This window comes from Capra hircus, chromosome 19, assembly GCF_001704415.2.
Source record: "Capra hircus breed San Clemente chromosome 19, ASM170441v1, whole genome shotgun sequence".
NCBI classification, from domain to species: Eukaryota; Metazoa; Chordata; class Mammalia; order Artiodactyla; family Bovidae; genus Capra; species Capra hircus.
Window position 1 is genome coordinate 18,888,884 of NC_030826.1, and position 10,877 is coordinate 18,899,760.

General features: G+C 52.1%; 1 protein-coding gene across 6 annotated transcripts in view; it reads left to right on the plus strand.

Annotated features, from left to right (window-relative positions):
• The window catches only part of LOC102189340 (kinase suppressor of Ras 1), a 160,610-nt gene extending 152,008 nt beyond the window's left edge, over positions 1 to 8,602 (plus strand). For 3 of the 6 annotated variants that reach the window (XM_018064273.1, XM_018064274.1, XM_018064279.1), the window contains 3 exons: positions 36 to 169; positions 3,411 to 3,491; positions 5,424 to 8,602. In XM_018064273.1, coding sequence (XP_017919762.1) covers positions 36 to 169; positions 3,411 to 3,491; positions 5,424 to 5,502 — 294 coding nt within the window. In that variant the 3' untranslated portion in view covers positions 5,503 to 8,602. Of the gene's footprint in view, positions 1 to 35; positions 174 to 3,410; positions 3,492 to 4,130 lie in introns of those variants that run through there. The other 3 variants (XM_018064277.1, XM_018064276.1, XM_018064278.1) reach the window with 3 other exon arrangements.

A 10,877-nucleotide genomic window follows, 5' to 3' on the forward strand; every position in this document is an offset into this window, starting at 1 on the left:
GCTCTCATGCCCTATTGTGGCATCTCGCCTTGCAGGAGATCCTGTCCGCCTGCTGGGCCTTCGACCTGCAGGAGAGGCCCAGCTTCCCCCTGCTGATGGACATGCTGGAGAAGCTGCCCAAGCTGAACCGGCGGCTCTCGCACCCTGGGCACTTCTGGAAGTCTGCTGAGTAAGTACCCCTCGGAGACAGACCTGCAGCCAGGTGTTGGGGATGGGGCACCATCTGCTCTGTCTGCCCGAGACTTCTACCTACAGAACCCCTAGAGCTGGTTAGAGCTCGTTAGCCAGAGAGGACTCATTCTCTTGCCCAAGGGGTACTGGGATGCTGTTTACCACATTTTAAAAAACTTTTTATGTTAGAGTACAGCCAGTTAACAGTGCTGTGAGAGCTTCAGGTGCATAGCAGAGCGACTCAGCCATGCATATACTATATCCATTCTCCCCCCAAACTCCTCTCCCATCCAGGCTGCCACATAACATTGAGCTGAATTCCCTGTGCTATACAGTAGGTCCTTATCAGTTATCCATTTTAAAAATAGCAGTGCATACATGTCCATCCCAAACTCCCTAAATCCCCCTCCACTATCCTTCCCCCAGCAACCATAAGTTCATTCTCTAAGTCTGCTGTTCACCGCATTTATTTTGGAGACTCTTCTACAGGCTGGTGTCTTCCGTCCTCCTGTGAAATGTGATATGTGAAAACCTCCATATCACTGTTATCAGCTCAGTGCTAAAGCTTGGCCCAGGCTAAGGCCCCAGCAAGAAGTTTCTGCCTGGGAAAGGGCAAAACAGAGCTTCACCAAAATCAGCAGAGTGGCTGTTGCTTAAAATAGCAGTCTCCCGACAGAGCTTTCAGCCCCTTGAGCAGGTTACTGGGGCTGCAGCTCTGGGGTTAAGAGCCGCTTAGACACTGGAGGCCCACCCTCCTTCTGTGTAATCCTGATCTTCAGCAGCCTCGGTGCCAGGGTGGTCTCCACTCCTCTCTTCTGAGTTCTGCCTCCTTCCCTTTTTCCTTCGTCCCTCTGGCTCTCTCTGCCAGATCCCTCATAAACAGACGTCTGCCCTGCCTCTGCGAGAATCTGGGGAAGTCCTTCCTTGTTCCGGCCTCAGCTCCACAGCTGGACAAAGTGGAGGGGTGGGCAGGCATGGCCTAAACATGGGAAATAGTTCAGCTTTGCAGGCCGAGAGGGAAACTCGAGTGACAGCTCGTCAGTGGGGTTTGCAGTGCACCCAGCAGTGTGCAAAGCAGTGACACAACTGCATGCAGTCTGTGTCATAGCAACTCACCTGCTGTCTGGTGTGCGGGCAGTCACAGACCTGTAAGCCACAGGCAGATTGGTGCTAGTAAAGCAGTACTTACGAATGCTGAAACTTGAATTTCCTATTATTTTAGGCCATGAAATAGTCTTCTTTTGATTCCCTCCCCTGCAAACAATTTAGAAAGGTGAAGAAAAGAAACAAACATTCTTGGTTTGTGGCTTGCACAGAAACAAGTGGGAGGTCACATGTGGCTGGACGCTTGGGCAAGATTCATGGCTTTGAACTTCGTTTTAAGGTGAAAGGCGCTTTCTAGAAGTGATATCTGCCACAGCCCCAGAACATGAAGATAGAACAGATACAGTGGGGCTTCCCTCTCTCTCTCTTTTTAAAATATTTGTTTGGCTGCCGTGCATCACCGACTCAATGGACATGAGTTTGAGCAAACTCTGGGAGATACTGAAGGACAGGGAAGCCTGGTGTATCATAAAGTCTCAGACACAGCTATGCTGCTGGACAACAGTGGGTCTAAGCTGTGCCATGTGAGATCTAGTTCCCTGCCCAGGGATCAAACCCAGACCCCCTTCACTGGGAGCTGGGTGTCCTAGCCACTGGACCACAAGGGAAGTCCCAAGTGGTGCCTCACTTGATGGGAGTTGGAGGGAGGGCAAGAGCATAGCCCCTGGAAAATCTGTACCCAGATCTCACACCGGCCCATGAGTGTGGTGGTGTCGGTACCTCCGTCTTCCAGAATGAGCTAGATATGGTCTCTGTCACACCTTTTTTTTGCCTGTTTTGTATTTTTCACAACTCTAAAATGATCACTTTTTTTGTGGCCTGATTTGACAGACACTTAGTTTGCCAGGTCATTTTGAAAATACACCAAACCAAGCTTTGAGTTGAAGGGGAGGAGAGGCCCAGGCTGAACCTGTGAGGGAGGACTTGTTGAAGAAATGTGGCAACTGAAGCCCGCTGTAGGGACGGGCTGAGGAATGACGATATGTGGTGAGGGGATACTGTACCTTATAATGGAGATTCGATTCAGTATTTTGCACTCAAGATGGGTCAGAGTCCAGTACAAATAGCGGGTGACAGGATGTTGCTGTCAGAGGCGTGGGCTTTTCCCAGAGATTGCTGGCAGCTGCACCACCCCTGAGGTCACATGCCAGGACCGGGCCTCCACCAGCACAGAACTGATGGTCTAGGATAAAGACAAGCAGACGTGCGCTGTAAGCCCTCCGAGCAGGATGCTGTCTCCTCACCTCTCTATTCTCAGCTCCTAGCTCAGTCCCGGGGGTGTAGTAATCACTCAATAAATATTTGGTGGGTGAGGGGATGAAGGAGGGAATGATGACAACATGCTGAGTGCCAGGCAAAAACCCAGCCTCTGTGGGCACGCTGCCCTCACCCCCGGGAGCTTGAGGAAGGGTCTCCAGAAGAGGGCAGTCACGGGAGCTGGGTTTGGGTGGGAGCCTGGGGCTCTCCTGGTCTCATAAGAAGTTCAAGGATCTGGTCTGTCAGATGTTGGGAAGTTTTTTTGTATGCTTGAATTATGGTCACAGCAACTTTGAAAATTTTAATTTTGAATTATGTACATAGCTTGTGGATGAGTTACACGGAAAGGTTGTCAGTAAAAGACTTTGAAGCATAAAGGTAAATTTGGCTCGTTTAGCAAACCAGGCCTTGATTTTCTCCTCCCCAAAAGAGAAGGCTGCACTGAGCGGGTGCTGACATTCAGGAGATGATTCCAGATTCCTGAAAGGCCCTGGAGCCCCACCTTCTCTTTCCACACGTGGGACACAGAGTCACAAATAGGGATGTTTCCCGCCCAAAGTGATCAGTTTTAGCCCCCACAGGGAGAGAATGCCAGCGTACCTCAACAAATCTGTATCAAACTTTCTGTTAATGATTTTTACTTTCACACACTCAAGCCTCTAATTCTCATTTTCTCTTTTCTTTTCCATCTATCTTGTTGCTTATTTTTATTTTTTGGGGGGTGGTGGATGTGCTGGCCTGTCCTGCCATCTCCCCCCTCTCCTGCCATGCTGATTTCTGCGGGCCCCCCTCCACCCACCCACGCTGGGTGTCCATCTCCATCACCTGCTGGACTGCGTTCCTCCCACGTCTGGCAAAATGGTTGCGGGCACTCCCAGGCGCTGGCGGAGCCGCTACTACGGGAAAGGACGTTCCGGTCACCCTGACTTTAGGAACAACTGTCCAGTCCTGGAGGAATAGTGTGTCTTCTGCCATTTCCCTGATCCTCGCCCTGTTTACACTTAACCCTTTGCACATCCTGTCTCCTACTGTTTCTGCATCCAGCTTCCCCTTCTTGGCGGGTGGTATTCCCATAAACAACAGTGATGCTCTGGCAGCTCACATGGCCACTGGCACGGGCCCTGCAGGCTGCTTCTGTCCCCAGGCTGAGAGCAGACTCACAGCATGTGGCAGGGCCTCTATCCACACAGCATGGCAGACAATGGCTTGTTCTAGGGAGGGCAAGAACTCAGATCGCTGGCCTGGGTCTCCAGAAGCCCCTCTGGCTTGATCTTAGAGAAGAAAATGCAGGGACCAGACAATAAACTCCAAGATGTCAGTTTCAATGAGGAGCAGTGGGCCTGCTGGTCGACCTCTGTTCAGCATTCTGTGGCTGTGTTCCATAGGAAAGCTTGGGGGAGGTTCTCTATGCCAGGCTCCCTTCCAAGCTTGCTCTGCTGCCAAGCATGGACTGGAGTGGGGATGTGCTTTCCTCTGTCTACAGGGAAAGAGGGGCCCTTGCCCTGTGTCCTGGCCAGGCCTTAGCCATGGCCCCTGTCCCCTCCCCACGGTCTCAGGCTCTGACTCTGCTCTCTCCCCTCTTGTCTCTCCTCCTGTAGGTTGTAGGCCTGGCTGCCTTGCATGTTCGGGGCTTTCTTCCTCCTAATCCACGCTCGGCACTGCGACTTCTACTCCAGCTCAAACAGCGCTGCGGCCACTAACCCAGGGAATGCGATCCTGCCGCCCCAGCCTCTCTGCTGAGACTTCTTTCTGCTTTGTTTGTTAAAACTGGCCCTCGCCCCGCCCTGTGGCCCCGTGTGTGCCTGAGTAACAGCTTTCCATGGAGGGTCTCCCTAACAGCGCCCCCCCCTACAACCCAGAACCTCCTCCCTGGACGCAACTTCTCTCTCTGCAGCACTTCTGTGGGGTGGTCCCGTCTCCCTACTAACAGCTCAACGAGAGAGATCCCCCCCTCCCGCACCCGCAACATACCCGCCCTTCGCAGGGTGTGTCCCCGGGACAGGGGGCGGGGTTTTGCTTGGCTCTTAACCCACGAGGATCTTGTCCAACAAGGAGTGGAATGATTTCAGAGCTGCCTGCGGTCCCCTCTAGGCGGGCTGCTGGTGTAACATCACAAGTTCTATTGCCCTGAAAGACACCAGCTGGAAGGGGTGTGTCCTCGGCCGCACAGACACCTGGGAAAGTCGTCCTGAAGCAAGGGGGTGGGGCCTGTCTCCAAACAACTGTGAGAAAGCTTTCGGTCCATCCCCCCGCCCCCACAGCATCACTCCCCTTGCACCTGCCCTGTGTAAACAGAAAGTACCAGACCCCAAGCCAGCATTTGGCAAGAGTGTGGCTGACAGGTCTTGCACGGGTCCTCCATGGCTTACCAAACGCAGGTTCCTGACCCACCAAGACCTGAATCTGGGTGTCTGGAGGCAGAAGCTGAGAACCTGTATTTCAACCCGCTTCCCAGATGGCCCTGATGCCCCCACCCCACGTTTGAGGACCATTTCTAGAAGGAGCATGCAAATATCACTCTCAAGGCTGGGGCTGAGTTTCTCTTCCCTCCCAGTTCTACTCGGAGCAAGAGGTTTGAGAATGAGCTGCCAATGAGAATGAGCCCGCAGTAGTTACTGGGCACGTGGGGTGCTGGGGCTTTCGAGACAAACAGGCCGCTGCCCTCCAGGAGGGAGCTGAGGCCTAGCACCTCTACCCCCCCATCCCCACCCCCGGCCAGGTGTGACCAGGAGCAGCTCTGCCAAGGCCACTGGCCTTATCATCACTCCCACTGCTTGGTGCGGCCAGGTCCTCTATGGAGCTTCTGGAACTGGCCTGCTCATTAGCTAACGTTGCCCAAATTCTGATCAAAATCTGCAGGGCAGTAATTCTTGTTTTTGTTCCTCTTTCAGCATTAACAGCAGCAAAGTTGTACCCCGGTTTGAAAGGTTTGGCTTGGGCATCCTGGAGTCCAGTAATCCAAAGATGTAGCCAGCTGTGCAGTTTTTCTGATGACGTATTTCTTTCTTAAATGTGTCTCTAAAACATCCGAACCACTACCACGACAAAAAAAACAATGCTCTTCAAAATGCCAGCCACCCTCCTAAGTGCCGCAAACCAGGAGCATGAGGCCTTGGTTTAGACCGCTCATCTGCAAAAACACTTGGGTCCTGGAGATGGAGCTGTGCCTGCTGTTTCTTAAAATGACATCACCAACAACCAGACCTGTCCTGACAGGTGGCAGATGTTTACATGTATGTTCGTGTGGAGTTGGACTTGAGGTTGTACAATAGATATTAATAAAAATAACGGTCTGTGCAGAGGTTGCTGGCACCGTGGGCCAGGATGGCAGAAGGGGCCCTCCCCTCTGGAGGCGCCCACACTGGACCAGAGGAAGAAAAGCATCATGATTGTGGCTGGTCTCCTGGCAGGACGGGCAGGGGTTGGGGGGTGGCAAACACAGGGTTTGACCAGGCTTCTACTTTGGCCCTAAATCCTATCACCCCTCATCCTATCAAAGAGGTGCGGTCTCTTCCTCCTCTTGCAGGTGAGACCCTGACCGTGACCTTAAGCTGGATTAACAGGGTCAGGAGTCTGCAGAGAGCTTGAGTTCACCTTTGACCCCCTGTAATCCAGTCCATATCTGCTGGAAAAGCAGAGACAGATCAAATCCAGATAACATCTGGACTGATCCAGTGGTTCCCAGCCAGGGTCTCCACTGCCTATGGAGCTGTTTGTTTCATGAAGCCCCCAGCGGGACACCTGGGAGATGGAATGAAAGGCTTTAACTAGATAGATCCCAGTCCTTAACTAACATCTGACCCCAGCGCTAAGGCCCAGCCCAGCAGCTGTGTACACCGTGAAAGCTTGATCCATGAAAAGAGGGAAGGTAGAAGGTGGGGGAAGAGGCAGGCAGGGTCTCTGAGCCCACTCTCCCAGTCACAGGGTGCCCTGGCCCTTTGGAAGCCCATCATCGATCTTGCCAAAGTTCTGTCACTGCCCACCCCTGAATCCTGCTGAAACACCTTAGCCTGCCCCTGACTCCTCTGCTGCCCGTGTTCAGAGCTCTTAGATAAGGTGGGAGGTGTGTGCCCTGCCTTTCATTTAGACCCAGCTAGCAAGCCCCTCACCTTCAGAGTCCTCCCAAGCACCAAGGTTTGTGTCCGTTGGAACCAGGTTTGGGAAAGTCCAGGATGTGAGAGGGTTCTTTCCTGACTCCTAAAGAGGAAAGTTCCAAATGCCAGAGAAGCCCTTCAGTGAAGGTTAGGGCGTATCAGGCTCCAAAGCCAAAAATGACCCATGGTGATGAAAGTGGAGAGGAGAGATTGTCTTCAGACCCAGAACCGATGTCCATATTTGGAGCCAAGACGAGAAGGCATGTGGCCCTCCCACCGGATTTATGTACACCTGTCTAACCAGGCTCCGAACCTGGAGTCTGGCCAAATTGTCACGTGAAATGGGCCACTTGGCCTGGAAAGTGTGGAGTGACCTTCCTGGCTCTGGGCTGAGCATCCCTTGGCGGCCCTGCTGGGAGGGCACAGCCAAATAGCTGTGCTCGGTACCCGGGCCTCCGGGCCAACAGCATCTCATTCCTGCCTGTTGGGTGTGTGGGGAGGAAGATGGAGAGGCTGTAAACCAGCTAGACTTGGCTCTGGGGGTCTTTTGTCCTCTGTAGGACGCTTGGCTTCTCCCCATCATCCCTTTGACCTCCAGGTCAGCCTCTCCCCTGATTTCTCCACCTGGGTGGTATGTGACTCCGCCTCCTCTGGTCATCAGGCTCCTCCCCCCACATCAGCTCCTTCCCAGAGGTCACAGTTCATGCCTCGAACGATTCCCCTCCAAACCCTTGGACGAGCAGGTGGCCTGAGGGTTGGGACGGCAGCTGAGTGAATGGGACTCACCTCAGGCCCACGGACGGACAGTCTGGGTTTTCTTTTCCCTTGAAGGTGTCACACTCTTGGGTCAGTTCAGGAAGCTTTCTTTGAGTGCCTACTTGGTCCAAGTGCTGGCGGCCCAGGAGGGGAGCAGTCACCGCGCCCGCGTTCAGGAAACTGATGATTTGCCAGGAACCCGGAGGGTGGGCCTGGGGGCCACCCCCTTCCTCTCCCGGGCCCTGGGATGCCTTCTTGCTCTCAGTCTGAGCCTCTGCCCTGCCTGTCATTGAAGAGAAGCAGCTGAGGAGCTCCCCAGGTGGTCCCCATCACCCTGTCTCTATTTAAGTGACTGTGAATTGAGGTTAGGAAGACACGCCTGCCCTTCCGTGTGCTCCCCCGTCTGCCTTGGAAACACATGAAGGACGGCAGATACTGTGAATTCAGCCCTCACAGCCAACTGTGAAAGGGATGGAGAAGCTGGGAGGCCTCCTGGACAAGATCTTGGGGGCAGCAGAGGTCCCCTGGGGTCTGAGAATGGAGCCCAAGTTTCAACCTTCAGCCCATGCCCCTCAACTCCACTCCCCAGCCTCACCTCCAAACCCCTGGGATCTGTTCCTGATGGCTTTAAACACCAGAGCCACACCCGTGGTCCCCATCCAACCCGAGGTCTTGAATCCTGAGTTCCCCACCAGTTGTGAGTGGCATGTAGCCAAGATGCCGTCTCCATAGCAACCGCTATATCAAAGACGCGTACAGGGCCTGGAATCCCTCTGCCCTCTCACAGCATTTCTTCCTGTGATCCCTGAGGGGCGGGGCGTGCCCTGTAAGCCCCTGGTGGGGGTGGTGGGGGTTGTCTGTGTTGCTTTCGGGGCCGGGTGGAGATATAAATGTGAAGCCAGTTAGGGAGCTTGTGCGATGCTGCAGTGTCAGCCAGGATTTCATCTGTGTGTGCAAACCCAGCATCTTCTGTGGCCACGAGGCACACACTTGCTTTTTTGAATGTGATGTAAAATTTGTATATTAAAAGTTTTTATATTTTCTATCAACTGCATTTGTCTTCCAGAAATGTTATTAATTTAAATTAAAATGGTTAGTATTAATGGACGTGCACTATCAGTTTTTGTGGGTGTTTTTTTTTTTTTTTTTTGCCATTGGCAAGAACACCGCCAGGCCCAGCCTGGGTGTCTAGAGTCTGTGAATAAAATCGTACCAAGGTGTCTGGGCCTTGTGTCTGCTTGGGTCCATTCCAGATGAGTGGGGCAGAGGTGGGGGGCTGTCTGATGGGTGGCATAGGAGAGCAGGAAGGGAGAGGGTAGGGTGTTTGGCCCCCATCTGGGAGCTCCTTCCAGGGAAAGAAATTTTGCCTGGACCTTGGAGGCAGATATTTCTAAACAGATGGGAGTAGAGATAAGAGCATCAAAGCCCATGATGTACAGAAGAAGGTCATCCTACCCCCAACAGTGCCGGCCTGGTAACATACTCAGACCCGTCACTGTCTCCTCTGCTGGAGGGGTCTTTGACTTGTGAAAGCCTTGAGGGGAGGGAGTCTAGATAAGATTCATCTGAATATTATTTTTAGGAGCCTCTCCTCGCCAGTTATAAAGAGAGAAACGTGAGACTTCCCTGGTGGTTCAGTGGTTAGGACTACACCTGCCAATGTCAGGGGTGTGGGTTCAACCCCTGGTCAGGGAGCTAAGATTCCATGTGCCTCGCAGCCAAAAAACCAAGACACAAAACAGAGACAATATGTAAAGGCTTCACTGTATTCATTGGTTAGCTCTATAAATCTTCTGGTGGCATCTTCAGGATTTTCTGTGTATAGAATCATATATACAAAGGGATTTTACTCAGCCATAAAAAGGAACACATTTGAGTCAGTTCTAAAGGGCTGGATGAACCTAGAGCCTATTATACAGAGTGAAGTAAGAAAGAGAAAAATAATTATTGTGTACTAACGCATATATATGAAATCTAGAAAGGTGGTACCAATGAACCTATTTTCAGGGCAGCGATGCAGATGCAGATGTAGGGAAAGGACTTGTGGACGCAGTGGGGGAGGGAGAGGGTGGGACGAACTGAGAGAGCAGCAAGGAAACATGCCTTAACCGTGTGTGAACAGTGAGCCAGTGGGGATTCGCTGTATGATGCGGGGAGTTCAAGCCCAGTGCTCTTTGACAACCTGGGGAGGTGGGAGGGAGGTTCCAGAGGGAGGGAGCATACGTATGTGAGCGTTCTCACTGTGTACAGCTCTTTGAAACCCTATGGACTGTAGCCTGCCAGGCTCCTCTGTCCATGGGATTTTCCAGGCAGACATATGTATACCTATGGCTGATTCATGTTGATGTATGGCATAAACCAACACAATATTGTAAAGCAATTATCCTCCAATTAAAAATAAATTAAGAAAAAGACTAAACATGGTCCACATTTTTTAAAAGTCTTAAATAAAAAGAATTTTTTTAGAAAAAAGACAGAGGTGAGCAGGAGGTTGGGGTAGCAAAACAGATGGGGGCCAAGGGGAACCAACATCCTCTGAGCCAAGGAAGTGCTTTCTGCACATCATCTTACCTTAAGCCTCACAGCAGCACCCCTGGGGTAGGAACTGTTGTGATATTTCAGCTGAGGGACAGAGAAGTTAAGATATCTACCTAAGATAACACAGCTGGTCAGTGGCTAGTCTAGGACTTGGGCCACACCTTGACTCCAGAACCTCCCTCTCATCAGAAACTGGGGAATTTATTGGCCAGCCATTTATTGAGCACCTCTGTGTTCAAAAGATGGTGCAAAGTGCTGGGGCACAGGAAAGAGGTAGAATGCTCGGCTTCGGCGGGTGGCTGACCCAAGGAAGGAGTCCCTCAGTCTGTCTAGCAGGCTTCATGGAGGAGGTGGCCTTGGAGCTGACTTGAAGGGTGACTAATATGCCTGTGGCATGTAAGTGAGAGGGCTTCCCAGGTGGTTCAGGGGTAAAGAATCCACCTGCCAGTGCAGGAGATGTGAGTTCAATCCCTGGGTCAGGAAGATCCCTTGGAGAAGGAAATGGCAACCCACTCCAGTATTCTTGCCTGGAGAAGTCCATGGACAGAGAAGCCTGGTGGGCTACAGTCTGTGGGGTCACAAAGAGTCAGACATAGCTGATCGACTAAACAACAACATGGAAATAAGAGGAGACGGTTTTACTTTGAGCAAAGGCTTAGAGGTCTGGGAATAGAGTGTGCTTGGGATATCAGAAGGCGTTCAGCTTTTCATTGTGAAATGGAACCCGAGGAGGAGAAGGAACCTGGAGAGGATTCTGTAGGTGCCAAGCTAGGAGTTTAGGCTTTAACATGACACCGCCGGGGAGCCATGAATTGAGCCTGGGCCTCCCTCCGGCAGTGGAAACATAGAGCCCTAACCACTGGCCACCAGGGAAGCCCTGAGCTACTGTGTCTTGCCTGCTTCTCCTTTGTTTCTGCATTCCTTCACTTCCCTCGTTAGGAACTGCTTGAGTCTCCT